We start from the raw sequence: 26,426 nt of genomic DNA on the forward strand, positions 1-26,426 counted from the left end.
ATTGCCATTCCCTGCACGATGTGTCAATTCGCTGCAGATCCTCCTGCATTTCAGTACAATTTTCCATTGTTAAAACCTCTCGATATACCACAGCATCATCCGCAAAAATCCTCAGTGAACTTCCAATGTCATCCACAAGGTCATTTATGTATATTGTGAATAGAAATGGTCCTATGACAGTCACCTGCGGCACACCTGAAATCACTCTTACTTCGGAAGACTTCTCTCCATTGAGAATGACATGCTGTGTTCTGTTATCGAGGAACTCTTCAATCCAATCACACAATTGGTCTGATAGTCCATATGCTCTCTCCCTCTCTCACAGCCATCTCTCATTTTCTAGCCATTCCCATCTCTCTCTCTCACTGTGTCCCCTCCATTTCTTCCTCTTCTTCTCCACCTGCCTCTCCTTTTTCCCCATCCTACCTCCCCCTCCCTAGTCCTATATCCCTTTTCCCTCTACACTCTGTGCTCTAGTAGCAAGAATAAGTCTTGGCATTCCAATGTGAGTGTGTTTTTAGGTGTCTCTGTGGTTATGTGAGAGAATGCGTGTACTTTCACTAGATAAAGAGCAGGTGCTTGAAAGCTAGTGTGAATGCTGTTTTCTGTTACGTGTTTCTGTACTCTGTGCATAAGTTTATTGTGGATGAGTGGCTATCTTTCCCTTATTTTAAGTACTGCTCCATCAAGGAATTTCCATTATTGTAATTCTTATGATGCTGTCCCTACCCTCCCCCCCCCCCCCCTCCTCAATTATATCTGTGCCTGTTGAATACATTGTGCGTGTATTCCCAGGTAATTGAATGGGTTTTAAAATATTGGCTTCACACAAATATTTTCACATGTTTTCACTGTCTTTTGATAATTACGTTCGAAGTGTGATGAAGTAACAATAGTATAGAGCCCACTGCAACAATATTTAAGAAAAACTAATACATTTCTGATGAGAGAAGATCGCTGGAAGTTGTTCAAATTTTCTCCCTCTGTGCACTGATATTTGCATTTTGATATAATTGAATGTAGGTACTGGCTTATGTTGTCAGTTGGATTTGAATTGGTTTTAAATGTTACAGGTAATCCTGGACGCTTCTATTCCCAGTATACTTCCCGAGCTCAAAAAGTTTGGCCGCAGATCCTTGAGTGGGTGCTGAAGGTTGGCCAGATGCAGATTATAAAGAAGCACATAGCCTATGAACTCAATATTTCATGCAAGTTTGAGTCAAAGAATTTGGCTTCAGCATTGCAAGCAATGAATGAGTAAGTAAATAATAACAGTATTGTGTCCTATGGTGTGTTGCTCATGTAATGTGTGTTATTACAGTCTTGTATTGACACACATTGGAAGTAAGATATAGTCAGTCACTCTGCATTAGGAATAATGAAGGAATCCTACTTTGCTGCCCAAGGGGAGCCCCTACTAAGTTTGTTGCTCATAGTCCTGTTACCTGTTATGAAGTGTCAGGTTGCATATCTGTGTTGTATGGATGACTGTAATGAATGCTTGTGCAATGTAGTGTTTTGTTCATGTCCTTATTGACAAGTAATGAATGAAAAATTGGGTGAAAATGGAACCCAGAGCCAATACGTAACTTATCCCTTGTTTGTACCCCTTGTTCTGCCATTGTTAAATAATCTACATCTGCGTCTGTACTACATAATTCACTGTCGGAGAGTATGTAGCATACAAGCCACCACACACCTCTCCTCCACTTCTCTTCAGTCTTGGAAAGGAAGGCTATTGGCACCCTCTATATGGGCTCTGATTTCTCTAATTTTTGTGTTGTGGTTATTTCGTGAGATTTTTGCGGGACTCAATTTCAAATATGGTTTCTTAATTCTTTTTGGCTAAGACCCCCTGCAAAGCATGTCGTCTTTCTTATAACATCTCCCACTGAAATTTGGTGAGTATTTCTGTGACAGTCTCATGCTGAGTAAACAGATTTGTGGCAAATCATGCAGCTCTTCTTTGAATCTTTTCTCTCTCTTCCATTACTCCTCAGATTACATTACATTTATTTATGTTTAGAGTCAGCTGCCAATCAGTACACCAGATAGGGACAGCTGATAGTTAAAGGTTCGGAGGAGGAGCTGCCTCCAAAAATATATTAAACTACATTTCTCACTAATTTATTCCAGAATTGAAATTATCAGATACTTTTCAAATATTTTCCACAGAGATTTAACTAACAGTCAAATTATTATTTTTTTATTTTATTTATTTATTTATTTATTTTTTTTTTTTTTTGGAACTGTGATTATTGAGTGATGTTTTTTCAAATAGGCAGGAGCCATTCTTTAGGCTGCACCTTGAAAAGCCAGTTAGCTATATGTAGTACAAGTTTGACTTCTATGGAATACAGTCTTATGGGTCACTCAAAGGCTCTGTCCATTCAGCATAAGTGTGTCCTACCAATTTCCACATGATTGTCATTTTCTGCTGCTTACATTAAAAGGGGATTAACAGGATGGCTAAACTTTGCTGTCAAATCCCTGTCTCTATATATCTCTGTTATGCTTTGATGTGCCATCGATTGATGTTGTTTATTAATGTTTTGATTGTGTTTTAGATAGCGGTTTTTTTATTTTTTATTTATTTCTGACATTGGCAGTTATGTCCACTGTAGGAATAAGTTTGTAAATGCCTCACTATAGTGCACTAGAATATGGTGCTATAAATGTCACCATGTAATGAGAGTTTTAGGAGTCAGTATAGGAAATAAGCATGTCAAACATTTCCCATTACCACAGTCTAAATATATAGTCACAACACTCCTACAGATTGTTGTTATTAGCTGCGACAGCAGCACATGGAAGTTATGGATAAGCTACACTGCTGGATAAAATATTTGGTGAATGTGATTATCATCATTTACACTGATTTTTATCTAGGTTCTTACAAAAGGGATCATATGTAGCATAATAAATTGCAGAAATAACAGAAGGAAGACATTACCTTGATCATTACATTTCCTAAGGATGCTGAGAGGTATGAAACAATCCTTACAACTGTCAATGAATAGAAAATTGCCACATAGATGTAATAATGATACATCAAAACAGGAAAACTCTCTCCTGACAGAAAAGAAACTGATTCCACTGTTGTCCTACATGAGAGCCAGAAACAGATCCACTGATAGCAGAATCTCCAAGGCAGATCTCATTTGAAAATTAAGTAATTAGATTACTTAAAATTATTCACTTGTTGGAAAATAGGGTGAAATGTGAAAATATTCAAATCTTTAGCCTCCGTGCAAAATTATTACTTGGCAAGGAAAGTGCCTGTCACGAATAAGCAGCAACCAAAATGTTGTAGAATACAGGTTAAAACACAAGCTTATATTTAAAAATATTGGACTCTGATACTTAAAAAAAAAAGACATTCTTTATGTACTGTTAAGCCAAATCAGTATGCCATTGAGTGGAAAACATGGGGCAAGATGGAAAACTTTCCACTAAATTTATTGTACTATATTACTCAGGCATGCAGTTTTTAGTCATCTTGCTTTATTCTTACATTAGTGTCTACCTGACAGATGTATGTTGAAATATGTAGAAATAAAAAGTGGGATAAATAATTGAGAAATATACAATGTTTTAAAGAAGAAGATGCAACGGTTATGAGAAACTGATAAAATTGTTATTTGTCTATGGCTGAGATGTCACAATTGCAAATTTAACGTACAATAGCTCTGCTGATTGGGATACTGGATTTGAGGACATGGTTTCATACATACAGCATGGTTAGCAAATTGGATTGGTTGATGATTAATGACATCTTTTCAAATTTTAAACAGTTATTACCACATTATTTTTCGAACTGACCATTGGTAGCCGTGCATTTTACTCATATATTTTCTGATATTATCAAAATCTTCACAGAAATTTGGTTGGTTGTGAAAGAATGTGACTGACCAAGGCTCATACTTTGTGGGATGGAGGCACAGACTGAGAACCACACCAGTTAAATTGTTGTTAGAACATGAAGGGAGAAAGACGCTCTTTTTATGACACCCCACATTTGATGACCAGCATAAGAAATAATTCATTCACATATCAACAGTAGGCAATGAAAACTTGTAGTTCCAATAACCAAACAAAAACAAACACTGTCTGAACAGGACTTGAAGGCTCAACGGTACCGATGGGCCGCCATGTCATCCTTAGCCCTTAGGCATCACTGGATGCGAATATGGAGGGGCATTTGGTCAGCACACTGCTCCACTAACCATTGTCAGTTTTTGTGACCAGTGCCACTACTTCTGAATTGGATAGCTCCTCAATTGGCCTCACAGTGGCTGAGTGCAGCCTGCTTGTCAACAGCACTTGGCAGACCAGTACAGTGACTCATCCAAGTGCAAGCCATACCTGACAGTGCTTAACTTCAGTGATCTGAAGGGAACCAGTGCTATCATTGTGGCAAGGCCGTTGGCAACTCCAGTAACCAGTAACTCCATTACCAAAGAGAGATTTGAAAGTCCATGTGTTTCTCTAATCTGTCAATAACTAGACTTCTACTATATGGTTCCAACACTTTAGCACAACAAATTGCACTAAAAATAACAACTTTTGGTGAAATCTTTAATGTGGTATGTGACTTAAATTACATAGTTTCTTATACCAACAAATACCATATGTTATAAATAAAATAGAAAGAAACTTCCACATGGGAAAAATATATTAAAAACAAAGATTCCAAGACTTACCAAGCGGGAAAGCGCCGGCAGACAGGCACAATGAACAAAACACACACACAGAATTACTAGCTTTCTCAGCCGATGGTTGCTTCTTCAGGAAGGAGAGGGAAAGACGAAAGGATGTGGGTTTTAAGGGAGAGGGTAAGGAGTCATTCCAATCCCGGGAGCGGAAAGACTTCCCTTAGGGGGAAAAAAAAGGACAGGTGTACACTCGCGCGCGCGCGCGCACACACACACACACACACACACACACACACACACACACACACACACACACACATATCCAGCCGCACATACACTGCCACAATGGATATGTGTGTGTGTGTGTGTGTGTGTGTGTGTGTGTGTGTGTGTGTGTGTGTGTGTGAGTGTACACCTGTCCTTTTTTTTCCCCCTAAGGGAAGTCTTTCCGCTCCTGGGATTGGAATGACTCCTTACCCTCTCCCTTAAAACCCACATCCTTCCATCTTTCCCTCTCCTTCCTGAAGAAGCAACCATCGGTTGCGAAAGCTAGTAATTCTGTGTGTGTGTTTGTGTGTTTTGTTCATTGTGCCTGTCTGCCGGCGCTTTCCCGCTTGGTAAGTCTTGGAATCTTTGTTTTTAAAATACCATATGTTAGCTTCACAAACATTTAAAACAAGATGGCAGCTACACAGTTTTCTTCTGTCCGTCAGTCAAAGTACAAGACCCACTACATCATGAAAACATCACTGCTTCATCCCTGAACTAATAAATGCTGAGGACTGATCATTGATAAAACTTTAAAATTCTCAAGTTTGGAACAAAATAAATAAATAAAGATTTAAGCCAGCAGTTAAGCTAACACATCACGTTAAAAATCTTTTCAAAAGGTGTATTTTAGTATGATTTGTTTTGGCAGTGTCAGGATTATGACATTGGTATAGCTATAGAACTTACCTTGTAGTTAGCTTTGGTGTTATGTAGTGTTCAGTTATGAAATGGAAAGGAGGTACGGGATGTAAACTTTTGGCTAGAGTGAGATATTGCCCCCCCCCTCCACGCGCAAGAATTTTGCTTTTGGTGACAGATTGAGCTGTAATGTAGCACGAGGTCCAAGTTTATTCTAATTAGTGAATTTCGCAGTCTTCTGTGATCTGGAAACCATGAATCGTGCCTACACCAAGTGCTGATCCAGATAGAAATCATTCTGCATTTTGTAACAAGTTTCTAATGATGTCACCTATCTGTACACAAGTGCATTGCCTTTGAAAAACGCCATAGAGCTGAGAGAGACGGGAGGAGGAGTGGAGAGGAAATGGGGGAGGGTGTTGTTATATTGTTGGTTTGATGCCATTCTCCATTCCTGTTAATTGCCAGCTATCCTCTTCAGTTCATCATAACTGCTTAATCCCACATCATCAACAGCCTGCCTTTTGTACTCACTTCAAGACTGCCCCTGCTGTCCTTTCCTTCGACCATTCCTTTAGTAACAGTTTCCAGCACCAAAGTTATGTTGTAATATGTGCCCAACCATTCTGTCTCTTCATTTCATTATGTTCTTTATAACAATAATGGAAATTTTTGGGTGAAAAAAATATATAAAAATAAGGGAAAGGCTACCCCATGCCAACAGAGAAATGATGCATTGCACACCGAAATCCATAATAGAAAACAGTTAACAATTTCTTTCGAGCTCTTGTTCTTTTTCTAGTAAGAGAGCACACATTCACACACAACACCCAAATGTATACGCTCACCACAGCGGTAGCGAATCTTACTGCTAGCTCGTCTGTGTGTGTGTGTGTGTGTGTGTGTGTGTGTGTACGTTTTGGTGTCAGTGTGATGTGTGTCAATGTGTGCATTCTTACTAGAAAAAGAACAAGAGCTCAAAAGCTGGTGTTAAGTGTTTTCTTTTATGGATATTGGTGTGCAAAGTGACAATCCTCTATAGGAAACTGGTTGCCTTTTCCGTTTTACGAATCATTTTGTTCTTTATTAGACCTTTTTTCCCTCATTGATTTGTTGCAAAATATAGTGACTTCATACTCAGACCATCCATCTATCTTCAAAAGTCTACTGTAACACAAAATTTCAAAGGTGCCTAATTGCTTCATTTCTGTATCCCCTTTGTCCATATTTAGAGCTGTGCTATGGACGTACCTTTTCATGAATCTCTTTCTGGTCTCAAGGTTTGTGTTTTCTAATTTTATCAGCAAGTTCTTGTTGTTATGTCTTTCTTGAAAGTTTGACATTTAGCTACCCAACATGTCTAGTGCTGCACATATCTTAACCTGAGTCTTGTAAGTTAATTGCAATAGTCTCTCTGTGTAAGCAAATTTGGTAATAATTGATTTTAACTAGAACATGTGTGATTCGAAATGGAAGACATGATCATCATTGTTGATAAAAGCATAATTTTTCTTATATCGTTGTCTACATTGCATTTTGTGCCCAGGAATCCTAGTGATAATTTATGGAATACTTAATCTTCCTTATACATGTAATTCCATTTTGTGTGTTACACCCCCTGATTTTCTTCCATCAGTTTGTAGGTAGTTTATACAGGATGACAATTATTGAACTACATAAAATAAAATCATCATGACTTGCATTAGCACGTTCAAACTGAGCAGTTGGCCGTGGGGCATGATGGCAATTAGTGTTTCGGTTTTGCACCAAAGCCCACTTTCATTTGGATGGGTTCATCAATAAGCAAAATTGGCGCATTTGGGTGAATGAGAATCCACATTTTGTGATTCAGAAGTGTTGAATCCTCGTAACCAGCTTCAATGTTGTCTCGTTGTCTCTTTCGAGCTGTACCATGTGAAGCACAGAGAGTATGTTGGTTCGTAGCCGGTATCCTTGTTGTATAACACAAACTGCATGCAATTATTAATTAGGTTCTTTATTCATAAACAAAGACCTACTTAACTTTGGCTTCCATGTGCTGTGGTACAAGCTCTCCTATATAGTCCACTTTAGCCTCGCTTTGGCTGAAGTACAATTTTCAGTATGAACACTCTTATATTCGCCATGTGCTGCCTGTCTCTGTGCTAGAGGCTGTGACTGCAGCTCTGTTTGGTGACTTGCTGGAACTTACACGGCATACAGACTCGAACTAATTCAAACTAACTAGCATAACAGGCTTGAACTAACTGGCCCTCCGGTTCATGGCGGCTACCTAAATACTGGCAGCCGAGAGGGCATTGGCGGTGCATTTCAAGAGAGTCTGTCACTGGTATCGATCGATCTTCTTGAGCCCTCTATGCTGCATAGTGTGCTGGCGCCAGCTTATACCAGTACATTCCTCCTGCCCCAAATGCCACACAGTTGTCGTGTAGTGAGGTTGCGAATAACGACGAAGAGAGAGACAGGATGTTGGATGTCGAGACAGGCCTGGAACTGTGTCTGTGGAGGATGGCATACTTCCGGCCGTTCTCTGCTATCTGGCTTGTGAGGCAACAGGAATGTCCTCCGGAAACCTTCTGCCAGGACACACATCCAGGCCTGAGAGCGTTTGCTGGAGTGATGACAGCAACTGTGATGGCGGGTCCAGGTCCACAGTGTCGGCGAGTGGGGACGGCAGGGGCAAAGGCACATCCTCCATCTGCTCCTCCTGGGGTGCCCCGGTAGCACCGGCGGGTGGCTGTGAAAGCCGCGTTATCCCATGAGGCCGTGAATCTTGGGAAAGAAAGGCAGCAGAATCAAGGGGCAATCTACATGCACAAATTTGGTTCTCGTGGCAGTGCTGCAAACCATCGGGACCTGCAGTTAAGTATGCATATGAGCCGATGCATTGCTGGATCACATCTCACTTACAGTGCCCACAGTTGCCATAAACCCAGAAGAGAACAAGATCGCAAAGTGATACTTGCGGAGCATTGGTGGTGCCAGATGCCACAGTGGGTGTAGCAAGTGTAGCAGCATCCAATGGCGTCAGCCTTGCAGAAGTTCTGCCAGTGATGGTGCGTCTTGTGGTTGGGAGCAATAGGAGGCAAGACAGAGTTGCAGTGCCTGCCCGTGTGTGTGGGTGGTGTGAAGCTTGGCCATCTGTTACTTGAAAGTGTGTATGAAGCATTCTGCTTCTCCATTGGACTGTGGGTGAAATGGAGTACTTGTTAGGTGACTAAGGTCATTTCATGCACAAAACTGTTAAAAGTCACGTGAAGTGAATTGTGGTCCGTTGTCCGACATAAGTACTTCTGACAAACCTTCTATGGAAAATACAGAGGACAATGCTTGAATGGTGCTACGTAATGTGGTAGAGTTCATAGGCATCTCAAATGGAACTTGCTAAAATAGTCTACCACTATGGGCCAACAAGTGTTCCAAAATAGTCCTGCATAGTTTGAGTTCACTTGTTGCCATGGCAATTGAGTATTTGGCCAAGCTGAGAATGTCTATGGTGGAGCAGATTAGTTCTCCACACATGTGTGACACTGTGTCATCATCTGTTAAGTGCCCTGACGAGCTAACTGTTTAGTGCATAATGATTCGCCAATGTTCTTGATGGAGCAGTCGCAACACACCCTTCTGCAACACTTTGGGAATAAGCCCATGGGATTGTTCATTGTCATTTTGAACTAGAAGCACATCTTGTTGAACTTAAAGGCAATGCCGACGTGCAAAATATCTGTGCACAGCTGAGTTTTGGGTACTATTCAATGAATGAGGCCAAGACGTGTGAATTTCATGCAACAAAATCTTTACATCTGGGTCCGCTTCCGATGCCTGCAGAATTTTTCTGTAGTGCAAGGGAAAAGATTCCAGCAATTCATAGTCCTGCACATCGATTTGGCAGTAGATGCATCAAAATCAGAGTCTGGGCCAATCGGAAGGCGAGATAGGGCGTCTGCATTGCCATGATTTACTGTAGATCTGTACACAATTTCAGACTGATACTGTGAAAGCAACAAAACTCAGCATTGCAATTTTTAGCAGTGCATGTAGGAACGTAGTTGATGGATGAAGCTAGGACTGCAAAGGCTTGTGATCTGTTACTAAATAGAACTTGTGACCATACAAATAATGCTTGAACACATGGAGCTGTGATCTACATGGCATTTGGTATGAACCGAATGTAGTATGTCATCTTGCCTAATACTGACTGCAGTTCAGACACATTGCAAGGAACAGGCAGGTCATGGATTGCAAGCAGATGAGATTGGAGGGGTGCACACCCTGACTGTTTATCACGTGAACTAAGTATGGTCAGTTTGAAAACAATCACACTTCACTGGAGTCTTACTTCTGACAACGCTAAAAAGAAAGTAAGCAAATTGGCAGTGTGTTCCTCTGGTGTACGACTGGAGGTGACAATATCGTCAAGGTAGTTTGAACAAAATGGCACTTTTGCAGTCAGTTGTTCCAAGTAATTTTGAAAAATGGCTGGTGTGTAACCACAGCCGAAGGGGAAACACAAATACCTGACAGGCCTAAGTGTGTATTTACAAGAAGCACTTTCTGTGATTCTTCATCCAGTGGAATTTGAAAAATAGGCATCACCCAAATCTATCTTAGAAAAGTAACACCCTGCACCAAGCCTGTCCATGAGTTCCTTAGGGCAAGGTGACGGATAAGTGTCAACTACTGTCTGTGGGTTGACTGTACACTGGAAGTCAACACAAAAACAAATGCAACCAGAAGGCATAGGCAACAAAACGAGTGAACTGGCTCATTTGCTAACTTGAATGGGAGCAATTAGACCATGAAGTCAACACAAAGGTGATTGTGACCAGAAGGCATAGGCAACAAAATGAGTGTACTGGACCATTTACTAACTTGAATGGGAGCAATTACACCATTATCTTTCAGTACTTTCAATTCACTGGCTACTTTGTCTCTTGAAGCAGGCCCAAAAAAAGGTTAGGCTGGGCATTGTCTTTTCATTTGAAAAATAGTTCTGGAAATGCTTTAAGCAAGCTAGCAACATTGGCCTTATTGGCATATCACAAGCCGATATGGAAAGTATATTGTCTTGGGTGCTAAGGCCACACAAATCAAAGGCCTCTAAACCAAAAATGTTCTCATTGTCTCTTGATTTAACACAGTAAAATTCACTGTCCTAGTGTGAGATTTGTAAGAGGCAGGCAAACTACACTGTCCAAGCACTGGAATTTCCTGTCCATTGTAAATGGTAAGGTGCTTGATGGATTTAGAAAGGCATGGTGAGCCTAACTGTTCATACATGGGACCATTAAGAAAAGTGATTGATGCACCTGTGTCTAACCAAAAGTGCACATGATGGCCATTAATTCGTAATTAGACAAATAGTTTGTGAGAACATTGTTGCACAGCACTAGGGCGAGGAGGAGACACAACCTTAACCTTGCTTTTGTCAGAACCTGTTGTAGATTTGGAAAACACAGTGTACATGGCATGTGCATGAACCTGTTGTTTTCTGAGAGTGGACGAATTGGCATTTTAGTGTAGTTGCAGACAAACTGCTTGGACATGGCCTTTTATTCCACATGTGTAGCACATTGCGTTACATGATGGGCAATCCTGTCTTTCATTGTGAGCAGAACATCTAAGACAAGACTTCACTAAGTTCACAGGTTCGTTTACGTGGGCATCCGCGTGGCTGTGTACACGCTCGCTGTTGTGGCTGCTTGGGGTGATAGTGAGCAAGGGGCGACTCCACCTGACCACTATGGCATTGACCACTATGGCATCTGAATCATATTGCTCTAAGATGTGCAACACTTGAGGAAGTGAAGGATCAGAATACTTTAGGATCTGTTCCCGCATTCTGCTGTTGGGGACATTGAATGTTGTAGCATCCCATCCTCGTTGTCACTGTTGAATCCTCGTTACCAGATTTTATGTCATCTCGTTGTATCTGTAGTGCTGTACCAAGGGAAGCAAGGAGAGGATGTTGGTTCATAGCCGATATCCTTGTTCTATACCACAAACTGCAAGCAATTAATAACTGGGTTCTTTATTTGTAAGCAAAGAGCTACTTCACTTCCATGTGCTGTGGTACAAGCTCTCCTGTATACTCCACTTTAGCCACACTGCTGTTGAAGTACAAAGTTTGCTAGGAACACTACTATATTCACTATGTGCTGCCTGTCACTATGACAGAGGCTGTGACTGCGGCTCCGTCACGGTGACATACTAGAACTCACACGGAGTGCAGACTTAAACTAACTCATACTAGCTAGGATAACAGGCTCAAACTAACTGGCTCTCTGGTCCGCGGTCGCTATCTAAATACCGGCGGCCGAGAGGGTGTTGTGGCGTGTTCCCAGCGAGTCTGTCATTGGCATTGATTGATCTTCTTGTGACCTCTATGCCACATGATGTGCTGGGCCAGCGTACACCAGCACAAGAAGTCTCTTCACCTCAGTGGGTGATTGTGTGGTGTGCAATGTTCAGACACGGAATAATTGGTGCAATATTCCTTGATGGTATGGCGACTATCAAACGGTAAGTGAAGGTTTTGGGAGATGATTTCATCCCCATTATCGAAAGTGACCCTGATTTCGACAAGATGTGGTTCATGCAAAACAGAGGTAGACTGCATCAAAGCAGGAGATTGTTTGATGTCCAGGAGGAGCACTTTGGAAACCGAATGCTGGCTCTGGGATACCAAGAAACCACTGGCATAGGCCTCAATTGGCCACCATATTCTGTGGATATGAACATAGGCAATTCCTTTTTGTGGGGCTATATTAAAGATAAGATGTACAGCAATAACTGCAAAACCATTGCTAATTTGAAAACAGCCATTCAGGAGGCCATCGACAGCATCAGTGTTGTGACATCAATGTTCCGACACTTCAGCGGGTCATGCAGAATTTTTCTATTCGTGTGCACCACATCATCAGCAGTGATGGGAGGCATATCAAACATGTCATAACTTAAATCTGAATATCTATAGTGACGTTTACATGTTGAATAATGTGTGTGCACGCTGTAGTTTGTAACTAGTTTACTTTTTTCATATAGCTCAATAGCTGTCACCCTGTATATTGTACTTATAGAATCTGGCCCTTTTTGTCCACTATCCTTTGAAATTAGAGATAGAAATCTCTAAAGTAGAATCTTACAGCATTACCTTTATGATTTAAAGTGTGAGAGTTAGTTGGTTAAGTGTCAAAAAAGTTACACAAAACTACTGGCTTCAATTTCTTGTGGGTGTTATGATTATTTCCTCCTACTTAAAAATACTTTCATCTCTGAAAAAAAATTTTGAGAGTGCAAAAAAATTCAAAGCAACTGCCATGTGTATCATCCCTGCATACATATTTTACCTGGTTGTATCTTACTAACGACAGCAACCAGTAATCTGTAAATGCAGATTGTCCTAATGTATGACCCTGAATTAGAATAGTTCTTGTCCTTCATCATAGGAGTGCATTGCACACTCTTATGCACTTGTCCTGGAGCTGCTCTGGCTGAAAATACAAGTCTCACAAGTTCTTATGCAGTTGAAACAGTCCTGTCTGGCAAGTTTTCAAATTGAAAAAAAATATTTAATGACTGCACTTCAGAAGGATCAGTGATGGCAGCCAGCACTGAAAGTGTATGTATAAATTAAATATTTATTTTCCATTGACAGCAATCAAACTTGTGAATGGTGGCCTGCAGTGAAACAAATAGTGATCATAAATGAAGTATTAAATAAATATATGAAATTTACTGAATAAAGGTTGCAAATGTGTCAGACATGTGCTAGTAGGATCCCTTACACAACAGTTTATTTTTAACTGGCATGTAAAGCAAACTTTTCAAAGTTCAGTACTGATCCCATAGACTATCACTCATAAAATGATAAAGCATGAAACTGGCATGGTTGGATCGACTTGCCTGAATGTTGCTCAGATTGGCATAAATCTAACCTTGTTGTGTGACAAGCTGTAACAGACCATGGCAACTTGTCACTTGTCCTCATGCAATCTCAAGCTGTACGAAGCCAAACTGTCTTATTAACACACAATAAAAATACACAGGTTTATCAGCATAAATAAAAGAAACATCAGTAAATAATTATATATGGCCTGGATGTATTGAGCATTGTTATGCGCTCTTTTTGATTATGCTCCCTCACTGTGCATATGATGCACCATGCGTCTTTATTAATAACCAAATGAATAATTATTCATGTAACAACTAAGTGCATCTCAACTACATATTAATGATACATTGGGAGATAGGAATTCACCATTTTGGTGTCCAACACATTTACATAGTTATAATTAAAACATGTAGTAACATTGATTATTTTTGAGTTTATAATACAAGATGATTAGTTGTGATAACTGGCTCCTTCAGCTATTGCTTGTTATTGTGGCTACATGTGTTTGTGTGCTGTTAATCTCCATTTTGTATAAGTATTCATTTATACACACTGTTGCAACTCTGTTAATTGTTGTACTGCACAATGTTGTCTCTGTGGCACAATCATTTTGGTGTATCTGGAAATTGTTGGTTTATTGTAATGGAAACAGATTTCTGCAATGTTGGTGTTGTTCACCAGATGCAATATTGGTTAATTGCCCCTTTCTCTAGCATTAGGGATTTCTGGAGTTCCACTACTCTTGCAGCTCATCAAGACGTGACATATTTACCTGCCATCCCAGATGACCGGTGATTGCCACACTCCCACAATTAGAACTCACTTCTGCTGACAGCCAAACAGTTGGCTTTATCTTACAAGTGTTTGGATTCCATGTTAAATTACACCCTACCTTCTTCCCACCTGTTACTAAAGTGACTAGTGAATTGTTTGTTGGGCAGAGAAACACAGGGCTTCAAAACATTCAAGAAAACCACACAGAGTACAGAAATATAGTATTCCAAGCAACGTTTATTTGGACCATTATTATTAAATTATTTTTTTATGGATTTTTCTGTTACTTCTTGGTAGAGCAATTCCATATTTGAGGTTGAACCCCAAGTACACTCTTTTTGTTCTACAGATTTTTGTTATTTTAAACTAGTTTTCAGCTTATTGGGCCATCTTCAGGAAACAATTGGCTATCATCTGAAAGGGACACTAGTTCTTAGGTAACCAATATTATAAGGAAAGATAAAATCCCATTGCATAAACTATTGAGCATCAAACTAGTTTTTTAATGTTGAAATTGCACTTCACACCATAGACAATACTGAGCATAAAAATAATTAAACTACACAATATTACAGGCTAAATGGTTATAATGCTATAGTTTGTGAGATCTTGACAGTGGTTGAGAAATTGTTAAACTGAGTGCTCTTCATTTATGTTGTGCAGCAAACAATGTTTTTAATATTGTAAATTAAACTTTAGGCAGTGGACAATATTATACACAATAATTTAATTTAAATTATTTTAGAATGAGTGATTCCATCATCTGCAACAGATAGAGCATAATTTTGATGGAAAAGATGCTCTTCAGGGATTAACTATGATAGTTGCAAAAGACGAAGGAAAAATGAGGCAGGTAGTTCTCAGGATGAAAGAAGAGCAACATTAGGAGTTCCTTTCCTCATCGGCCGTTTTTGTGTTTCCCTTTACTTAGAGCTGTGAGTGATACCTGCTCATTTGTTGAATAATTCACTACTGCATTTCCTTTCTTTCATCAAATGAAGGAATCTCTCATTTGAAAGATTTTGTGTTTGCTTTTATTTATTTTTGTTTATTCCACTGCTAAGTAGAAGCTGCTTCTACCTTGACACTGTAACTACTCAAATAAAATCTTAGTTTACAGCATGAAGAAACCTAAAATTACTTTGTGCTGTGTTTCCTTGTAAGTTTTATTTTCCAGAAATACAATTTTCAGACTATTGTAAAAGAATGAATTTGGTAGCATGAAGTTGCTAATTACATTCACTATCTGATCAAAACTATTTGGACACTCCTATGTATTGCACAATTGATCACTAGATGTCATGAGAGGTGTTCTCGGTAGAGAAGCAGTAACAGCAGAATGGGTTGGTCATGAGAGCTCAGTGGTTTCAAACATGGACTGGTCATTTTAACTCTTCTAAAGCTGCCCAAGTCCACTGTTGGTGACATAATTGTGAAATGGAAATGCAAAGACATAACCGCAGCTAAATCAAAAACTGACAGATGCCATTTACTAATGGACAGGCACCATCTAGCATTGTGCATGGTGCTTGTAAAAATGGCATAACTCCTCATAAGCCACACCTTTCTGTCATCACTGCTGTGTGACGCATGAGGTGGACAGTGGATGACCGGAGATAAGTAATTTACAGTGATGAGTCATGCTATACCTTGTAGCAATTTGGTGGAGAAGTTTGGGTTTGCCAAATGCACGGAAAATGTTATCTGCCATCATGTGTAGAGCCAACCCTGAAGTACAGTGTGTGTGGTATTACAGTATGGGGTGGTTTTTCATTGTGTGTGATCCTGCTATTGTGCTTAAAAAAATGTTAAATGTGGAAGGTTACGAGCACATTATACAGCATAGTGTCCTACATATGAAGACGATGATTGATTGTTTCAAAATGAGAATGCACAACGCCATAAAGTGTTCTCTCTGCGACAATAGTTTGTGGACATCAACATTCCTACCCAGAGTCCTGACCTGATCCAATGGAACATCGTTGAGATGATTTAGAAAGCTGATTTTGCTCTAGACCTCAGTATCCAACATCACTACCTTCTCTGGTTTCAGCTGTTGAGGAAGAATCTGCTGCCATTCCTCCACAGCATTGAGAAACCTCATTGAAAGTATTCCTAGCAGAGTTCAAGCCATCATAAAGATGAAGGGTGGACACTAACAAAGAGAAGTTCGCTGTGGTGGGATCAACTCTTTGAAACCATCCACACCCTGTAACCATGCAGTCCGCCCTGTCTGCATTTAATCAAAGGAAAAAATTTCAGAATTTTGTGTGATGTTCTAGAGCTCTACAAAAGGAATGTTATACGGTCTTAATGCGTAGTGTATCGGTTAATGTTCAGTCCTCACATGTGAAAGGTTGTGGCTTCAAATATTGTCAGGTGCTTTGAAAAGTTTTATTTTTAAATCTATATCGAAAGGATTTTGATCAATATTTTTATTCAGTTAATTAATTTAATGAAACATTTTATTTTATATTCCTTTGTCACATTGTTATAACCATCATGTTAACTTTCTGATTTGCTCTTCCTTTTCCACTTGGAATTTTTCTGCACATGAATTTAATTATTTTTATTTGTCTGTCATAATATATAAACATTTGAAAATACCAGTCTATCAGTCAAAATGCAGAACATTAAATAATCAGTTTGTATTGAATGTGCAGTGGTGTCAAAAATGTATTTTTCATTATAAGATTTACAATATTTTGGATGGTAAATGTATCGCAAATATTTAAAACACACATTCTTATTGCACCCTGGACAGAATAATGCAAATGAAAATTTAGATGAGTGAAGAGCTCATAAGCCCTACTACTCACTTCCACCCCAACCATGTTAACAGCATCCTTCACTAGACTTTGTCCCCTTGTGCATGGATGGGTGTTGAAAGGGAGTGTTTATTGTCTCCCAAGCTACTTGAATGGTGTAAACTTCTGAACCTTCTGTATCCGCACTTTCCCTTACGAAAACAGTCTTGTGCAAAAAGTGGGTTGACAGATCTTTTTTGCTTGAATAAGACCAAGCAAGAAGTCAGCAGTCATTTGTCACAGTGTCCATTGTAGCTGTAACCTTTCTTTCTTTTTCTCCTTGTCTTCCCAACACCTTGAAACCATAACGCCAAGGAACAAGTGGTCCCACTCCACAGGTCAGGGTGCCCACTTGCCATCCTGTCTTATATATACAGTGTAGTGGGTTGAAGACATTCTTCCAAATGCGCATATCGTAATATCATTTCTCACAGTGGGATGTTCTGACGGTTGCTACCAAATGTGGCAAACATATTTCATTGTCACAGAAGTGTGGAAGTGGGACATATCATTCCATAAAAATTTCATATCACACTTCAACCATCATCACCATATCGAGGGATTCTGAAAGTCAGTTCCACTGCTACGGGTCTCTCCTTGCAACACGTATCCAGATACTTTTGATCAGATTATGTATGTGCCATCCTCTTTTTTGTTTTGTTTATTTAGTGTATTTTTAATAAGTAAACTGTCCACTTGGGATCACTTGACAAATTCATGTATTTTTCTTTGTTGCTAGTACTGCTTCCTGGAGTCAGTGACCTTGTGCCTTAAGTTTGAAACCCTTTTTACTGTAATAAAACCAATGAGATTGTATGTATTACTCTGCAAGTCTTTTGTGATATAAGGCAAAGATAAGAAGACAATGTACCTTGTCCAATACTTCGGGCTCAAAGTGAAGTGAAGGGGAAGCCTTTTCTGTAGTGATGTATTAATGAACTTTATTTTTGAAACTGTAATTTTTTGTTTGAGTGGTATTGAAGTTGCAGTTTCTTTCATTTTCAGAGCACTGCTATCCGAGATAGCAGCTCACTACAAGGATCCAAGCAAACCGTATCCAAAAGAGAGCAATCCATTAATGTATGAACTGTCAACTTATTTAGATTGGGCGGGAATGAGTAACCCATATTCCAAGATATACATAACCACCAAAAATTTGCAGTACTTGGCATTGTTGCTGTTCCTTTTTACAATATCACAGCTGGGAAGACTGCATTATGCTCGTAACTTGGGTAAGTTTGACAAGCCTAAAATACATTTGTTTGACCACTTTTCTTGCTCATGTGTGACTGTATGTTTCATATGAACATAGGTACACTGATCAACAAGAAATCTCAAGAACCCCTGGATGGTGTTCCATTTGTGGTGGGTGTGCAGACAGTGCTGCGACAATTCCATCCAGAGATCAGAAACCAGTTTATCTTGTATGTGAGCCAATATGTGAAATCGTATGTGGAATCTGGAATAAGGTACAGAAAACCCATAGACATACAGTTTAATATTCTGAGCTAATAAAAGTCGCTGTTCAGATACTGCTCTCTAAAAACCACTTAGCAAATTTTAATAATTTTACTTAATTCGCCACCGATGTCACTGATAAATCATTCCTTATATCCAGCCAGGAAATTTCACTGCATGGTATTTACGTTCATCTGAAAAACTTTTAGTTGTAGGAGCTTGCATTACTGGCTGCACCATATTTGCAGCAATATTATCTAATTAAATTAATTAGTCTACTATTAACTGTAGTTAACTCTTTTTTTCCAATGAATCCTCCCTTCTATTTTCTTTGTCTGTTTATCTGCTGAGCTGGCAGTTTTTCGTAACAGATCTGGTTTCACCTTTGCAACTCACTCCCCTTTCGCCCATATCCTGCTTCGTCTCTGTATCCCTTATACCATATTTTTACCTTTTCAGATCAATCTCTCCCCCCCAATATTGTTTAAACTACGTCCACCTCACTGAGCTATATCTCCTCGACATCTGAAAATATGATGTTACATTATTAAATACTACCTGATGTATCTCTAAACCGTTGATTAGATGTCCCATTTCATTATTTATCGTCTGAGTTTTGTTGTCTAAATAATTTTTTGAGTAAGTGATATTTGGTTTGCTCAACATAAAATTGAACATTGCAAACATTGAAATTTTGCCTACTTTCTGCAGCCTTTAAGGACTCCCAGGCTCACCTCCATTTGCTAAAGACTTGCAATTGCTAGACAATTTCTTTACTTCTTGCTCTATTAGTGTGGGTGTCAAGATCATTGCAAAATAAATTTATACTTCTGCTGTATGTCTCTTAAATTCAGCATCCACACAACTGTGTTCCATATCCTTATTGGTGAAGAGATGTGGTGCTCTTCTATGTTCCCAGTTGTTAACTGCTGCATCGTTCATCTGCTCCACACAATGTGACATTTTTGATGCACTATCTGTCTCCAGGCAATGTTGCACACTGACTTCCATAATTACCACCTCCAGTGATTGCCTTCACATATCTTGAAGTGTTCACTGGGTCTGTTTCCAAAACTATCCCAGAGAAGCCCCCTTATGTTATTGTATAATTGATGTAATTAAGCATTAGATGATGGCGATTCTTGAAACTATGTGACTGGCTGTAAAGTTTGTTTCTGTCTAGGGGAAGCCACACACTTGTCACTTCGCTCTATTACTATTCATATAGTTTTAGGATTTTACTTAAATTGCAGGGATGATATGACTGGTGAAAAATAAATATGTTCATCACAGTGTGGCTACAGTTTACTGTATAACATGTTTCATACATTCTTATATGCTTTAAGTGCAATGACAGAGTGATATGCTTTTTGTTTTATGCACAGTTCACTACCCGCATCATAAATACAATAATTTATGAAAATAATTTAAAAGTTCTTTTCATTTGTGGTGTTCCATCAAATAATCAGACACTACATAAACTATTCAGAATCAGTGAAAATGTGCAAGAATTTTCTACGTCTTGAACATAACTGTAGAAAACTTTTCTGAGTCCAGAATGAAACTCAGGAATTTTGCAACTCCCTGGTCTTGTTGCATAAAAAAATACTTGTTTTCACTTGATCACACACACCTTACATCACTGACTGCTAGAATAGGCCAATCCAGGGTCCTGATATAGCCCTCTGTCAGCCATTGGAAAACTCACAAAAATGCCTTTATTGTACACATTATTACTAAAACTGTACATCTTAAATATATCACACAACTCACCCATACGCACTGATTCCTCAGATGCCAGTTTCATTGTGATTCTGTATTAAATAGTGCATATAATTTTCCATCCATCATGCATTGATTTTTGATTAATAAAAACTGTATTAAAAGTTGTCAATACCACAAGAGTTGTACATCAGTGTGGACTAGAATTTCACAAGCTTTTACAAGACATCCTTGATTTTTTGCTGGGGCACTAAGTGTGGGAGTTAATAGCATATTATTATGAGTAATTGATCTAAATTAACATTACTCTTACTTAAAAATGGAAACTCCAAGTAGAAATATCAACAGTGTAGGGTAAGATAGATTACTATTTACTATAAAGATGACGTATTAAGTTGCAGAGCCACAGTTAAAAAGACCTGCGCATGAGCTTTTCGCCACAGCCACACTAAAGAGAGAGAGAGACACCATACATTCACACAAGAGAGCACACCTCACACACTCATCACTGCCACCTCCAGCAGCTTGGCCCAGAATACAGTGGGTTGCATTCTGGCCCATGTTGCTGGAGTTGGCAATTGTGTGAATGAAAGGTGAAGACTGTGTCCGAAAGCTTATGTGTAAGTGCATTTTTAATTGTGCATGTCTGCAATGTAACAGGTCATATTTATGGTAAGTAGCAATCTGTCTTTTCCTACATGGTTGATATTAATCTTAATTACCTGTTTAAAGTTGTCAAAAATTTTACAGCTACACATTTGTTATACTAGCTCCTTTTACATATTGCTGTTAGTTTTATTTGTTTTTGAATTATATGTAATTTACATTACTGTTTCATTTGTCAGAGTCAACATTCTGACTCAAGATCCAAGTTGTATTTTTGCTGAGCAACAATCATACAATATTTTTTTAAAGGAACATACCACCATTGGACTGTTTTAATGTTTCCAGGTCCTGAGTTCGGGTCTTTTAACTAAAAGCAAAAACTGCTACAGTAAGACCACATAGAATTTAAAAAAATGTAAAATGTCTGAAACAGTGAATGTAAATTGATGCATAATTACAAAATATTTACTTACATTTTATGTCATTGACATATATTGCATGAAGCTTAATGTGTTGTCAAGCTCAAAGTTGGCCACAGATTAAGAAAAATTTGACTCCCCATGAAATACCAGATGTAAAATCACCATCTTTTAACAGATCAGTAAATAATCATGGAAACACGATATATTTAGTAAACACAGGCTTACGTTGGTAAATAAAAGTTAAGCACACGTTCTTGAAATGTAATGATAAAGAAACCAAAGAGTATGAGTAATAGAACACCTGAACACTAAAATGACAAAGTGTCGTAGATAAAGGCACTTTGCACCACCATCTTTGCAATAAACATCTGTACATCAGATCATCAACAACTGTAAGTGAACCTACTTAAGTTGGACGAGGAACTAAAGTCTAAAAGGAACAAAATGAAATAAAATTCAAAGACAATAAATCACATATAAGACTATAGAAAGTGTTGCTCATAATACAAAAGTTAACAATAGTAATTAAAAATGCAGGTATGGGGGTGGGCTGGAGGAGGGTAAATGGATGGTGGCTGAAGACGGATGGGAGAGATGCAGGAATATACATTGTTAAGCCATGACTTATAAAATTAAGATGGTTAAAAGTGTAATTAAGAGAAAGAGATGGGTTTGGAATCAAATATAAGGGGGGGGGGGGGGGGGGGAGGAGACAGGGGCAATGTCTAAGGACAATAATGAGATGGAGAAATGGGAAAAGCTCATTGATTGTTCTTGGTGTCAGTGTACTGCGTTGCTATTCTGGCTGAAAAATGGTGGTGGAAGTTCAACACTGACTACTTTAAATGATGTAGCCGACAGGTGCACATATACGTTTCACAGTTCTTTACTTTCACTGTTCACTACCCCCCAGTATACACAGTGTGGCCAGTTAACCATCCTTTAATTTTGAATAAGCCTCACTAATAGGTTGCAGGCAAACATCCACATCTGCTACAATAGTTTACTGGTGAATATCTATGAGCAATAAAAGCCTAACCACACATTTTACAGTTCTTGATGAAAAAAAATGTACATATGGAACAGACACTGTCATCGTTTTAACGCATGGCCTAATTGTGTTACACTTATTTCATAGTTAAGTTGATGCGTTCTTGTTGATCTAACCATTATGGGTTTCTCGTCAGAAATTCAGCTGTGTACTAACTGTCTTCGGGACCAAAAATCAGGCACTTACATATCCTCACAATGATAGGCACTGAAACTACACATTGGTTGATGTTTAATTTAAAGAAATTACAATTAAAGCTTAATTCATTAAATTGACTGAATACATCAAAAAACTGTGTCTGTTTAGCAGTTTCTTCTACTACATGAATTAGGCCGAATAGCCTGTCAGCTCCATTATTTTACATACATTTCTTACCTTGTTAGCCAGTGGAGTGCATTCTCAAAAGATATTACCTACTGCAGAGACAGGCTCCCTAACCATTATTTTATTATTTCATAATGGCTTCATTATTTAACAAATAAACATCTGCTTTGCTTATCTAATGCAAAACTGATTCTACCGGAAAACACTCCACAGTAAAAAATTCTTATGCTAAGGCAAACTTAACTCTCATTATTGATTAGACAAAACTATCACTTAGAAAAAATATTGCTTAAGATTCTAGCCTGAAGGGCAATACACATACAAATTTTGCTTATATATTCCACACGTTACTCCAGGCAACTACGTTTGGAGTTGTAATTCCTTAATGTTAGGAAAGGCTGTACCATGACACACTTCACACTTCTATGGGTAGATAGTTACCTCCATATACTGCCTGCACTGAACACAGACTCTTCTTTTATACCACAGTTAAGATTATCTGAGACGGTTTTTACTGCATATTGCCTCTGCTGCTGCACCAATAAGCTGATTACTTCAGATGTTAATTTTAGTCCACATATGCTGACATCTTTCATTGTCTCTTTATCTTACCTCTTCATTTGACAGAAATTCTTTAACCAAGATACCAATTTACTTTCTTCCATGCTTTTATGATTGCATTACTTATAACTAACACAACATAATATATGCATATACTAGAGAAACCTTCAATAAAGTATTTCTATCCTAAAGTACTATACTGTACAACATCACATGAAAGGCAAAGTAGAATCTCTCTGATTCACTTATAAACTACAGATTGTATAGGAGAAGAGTTTGACTGCCTCAGGATGCATGAAAAATGAGACAGACAGCTGGGGTAAGCATTATCACCACATAATGAATCCAACACAGAATGTTGAACCCCTTACTTGCTTGTAGGTCGTACTTCTGTAGTAAGTTCCTCCTCGCCTTCTATGGATTAAACATTGCTACTCATACCATCATTCAACATCTCAATAGAATTACTAATTATATCCATCTTACTACTATCATTTACATTACCCTTACCTGTGATCGTGGCACATTTATACACATGTGGCTCTTCATCACTACCTACTCTAGTGTGAGCCAAAACTGGAGCATTATCTAGTTAAATGGTTTGATCTGTAGCTAAAATCATCTCCTCCATTTCTTTTAGTTGAATTTCTACTGTAATTAGTCCTGTTCATCCTATTTACTTGAAATTCTCTCCCTGATTGATTATTGTCATCAAAATTCCTCCTATGATCTTCCACTGAGGGCTTCACCCTCTCCACTTTATCAACATAATTCAATAAATCACTAATATTACCCCTAGGGACAGGTACTAGCAGTTCTCTAGCTTTCTGAGGCAACTTAGTTTCTAAACCCATATTTATAGATTCACTACCTAGCTCTTTGTCCAAATATTTCAAGTTGTTTATCCAAACAGAAACCTTTCACAGTACCCTTCCTAGATTTAAATCTCTCTCCTCCCCAAAATTCACTCAAAATTCTCTGCTGCTTCTCTTTGGACCAATATTCATCTAAAAATGCTTTCTCAAAGCTTTGCCATGAAGTACAGCTATCAACTACCTCAGCTGCCCATCCATAAGCATCCCCTTTCAAAAATCTGCTCACAAATGACATTTTTTTGTCATTCCATGTTTCAGGCAAATCATTAAATTGCTTAATGAAATCCAATTGATGCACTTCTCCATCTGGTTCAAAATTATTAAATCTCTTACAACTAACAAATAAAGGACAGTTTGGTACACTGCATACTCTTTGCTTTAGATTTTGTACCTCTTCCATCTTTTTCTCTATTTCAGCCAATTTTGAATCTACATTTTTATTTACATTTACCAGTTTTTCCTCTACCACTAGTGCACACTTGGCTTCTACCTCTAAAAATCATGTTTAATGTGATGGATTTGTTTCTGAAGTTTAACCCTGTTTTCAGCACAAAATTTCCTGGCAGCCTTGACTTCATCTTTACACTGTTTTGCAGAAGCCTCCACCCTCCTGCTATAGTCATCATAAAGCTTCTTTCTCTCTTCTACACATTTACTACTCATCAATGTTCATTTCTTATTAGGTTATGTATTATTTTCTGTATCTTTTCATCACCAACTTTAACTACCGCCTCAACCTTGTTATTTAATTCTGAAAGATTAGAACTGACTACCTGAATCTCCTTTTCAATTTCTTTCTGCATTTCCTTCTTTAAGCTAACCATGTCAGTTCTAAAGTTTTCTTTTCTACCTTACTAATGTCTTCTTTCATACTATTTTCCACCCTTCTAATGTCTTCTTTCACACACATACTACTCATAATTTGCCTTAACATCGCTTCCAATTTTCCATCTGCCATGACCTGTTGCCCTTGATGACTTTCGTTACTAGATTCTTTCGCTACTAGATTCCTCCCTCTTAACCTTAATGATTTCATCCGCTTCAGTACTGTTTTTGTCCATTTCGCTCACATCACCATGCAATGTAGATGACGCTTTTATCATTCCATCTACAATAAGACTTTCATCCCCATCATTCAAAGTTATATTCATGTCTGATTTATAACCAGTAGTATTTACAGAACCAGTCCCACTTAGGTCTTTTTGTTCATTTAGCATCTTAACCTCTACAACTTTGTTCTTAGTCACACTGTCTTGTTCATTAATGCCACTCATTATGAATCACTTAATATAAAACAGCTTTTGCTCTGAAATTACCTCACTCTTAATCACTCTTCTTCTTCTTCTTCTTCTTCTTCTGCTGCTGCTGCTGTTGCTGCGTTTGTCATTTAAATGCATCGTCTGCACAGTTGTTGCAAGTTTTAATTTTCTCGATGAGGCATCTTATTTATCCCAGTCGGCTGTGCTGATTGGCTGCTCCTGTACGCAATCACTACTTCCATAGAACCTGGTCACTGATTGGCTGCTGTCCTTCTGTGGCCATGAAACCCAAGCACTTATTGGCTGTTGCATCTCCTTCAAATCACTGCACTGTAAACCACTCTGAAGTTCACTGTCAAAGTTCGCACGTCCTAGTTTATTGTGCCCTATTACAACGCTCCTCACCTGGGGCACCATATGTGACATTCACCTGCTTTATTTCTTAGTAGATTGTCCTCGGTGTCTATGTACTGCGTTGGTATTCTGGATGAAAAATTGTGGTGGAAGTTCAACACTGACTCCTTTAAATGATGTAGCCGACAGGTGTACATTTGCATTTCACAGTTCTTTACTTTCACTGTTCACAACACCCCAATATACATAGTTAATATGGCTAGTTAACCATTCTTTAACTTTCAATAAGCCTCACTGATAGGTTGCAGGCAAACATCCACATAATGCTATAATAGTTTACTGTTGATTATCTACGAGCAGTGCAAGCCTAACCACACATTTCCTTGAAGAATAAAAAAGGTACATATGGAACAGACATTGTCATTGTTTTAACACACATCCTAATTGTGTTACACTTATTTCACAGTTAAGTTGATGCATTGTTGTTGATCTAACCATTACAGGTTTCTCATCAGAAATTCGGCTGTGTATTTTCACAATCAGAAATTGAAAATATTTTCAATAATCATTTTTTAAATGTTGTGGAGAAAATAGGATCTAGATCTTCACTAGAAGAGGCAAGGCTACTAATAGAAGAGGCCATACCTGTGCAGTTTGAAACAACTGTATTTCCACCAACCTCTCCCTCTGAAATCAGTAAAATAATAAACTCACTGAAAAGTAAAAGCTCTTACGGAATTGATGCCATTTCCAGC

At 38.5% G+C, this 26,426-nt stretch overlaps 1 protein-coding gene across 8 annotated transcripts in view; it reads left to right on the forward strand.

Moving 5' to 3' along the window:
- Positions 1–26,426, forward strand: part of LOC126355143 (WASH complex subunit 5) — a 165,418-nt gene that overhangs the window by 128,210 nt on the left and 10,782 nt on the right. For all 8 annotated transcript variants that reach the window (XM_050005334.1, XM_050005336.1, XM_050005335.1 and 5 more), the window contains 3 exons: positions 1,074–1,257; positions 18,045–18,271; positions 18,352–18,508. In XM_050005334.1, the coding sequence (XP_049861291.1) occupies positions 1,074–1,257; positions 18,045–18,271; positions 18,352–18,508 (568 nt within the window). The remainder of the gene's footprint in view (positions 1–1,073; positions 1,258–18,044; positions 18,272–18,351; positions 18,509–26,426) is intronic.

Source organism: Schistocerca gregaria, chromosome 3, assembly GCF_023897955.1.
Source record: "Schistocerca gregaria isolate iqSchGreg1 chromosome 3, iqSchGreg1.2, whole genome shotgun sequence".
Classification (NCBI taxonomy): Eukaryota; Metazoa; Arthropoda; class Insecta; order Orthoptera; family Acrididae; genus Schistocerca; species Schistocerca gregaria.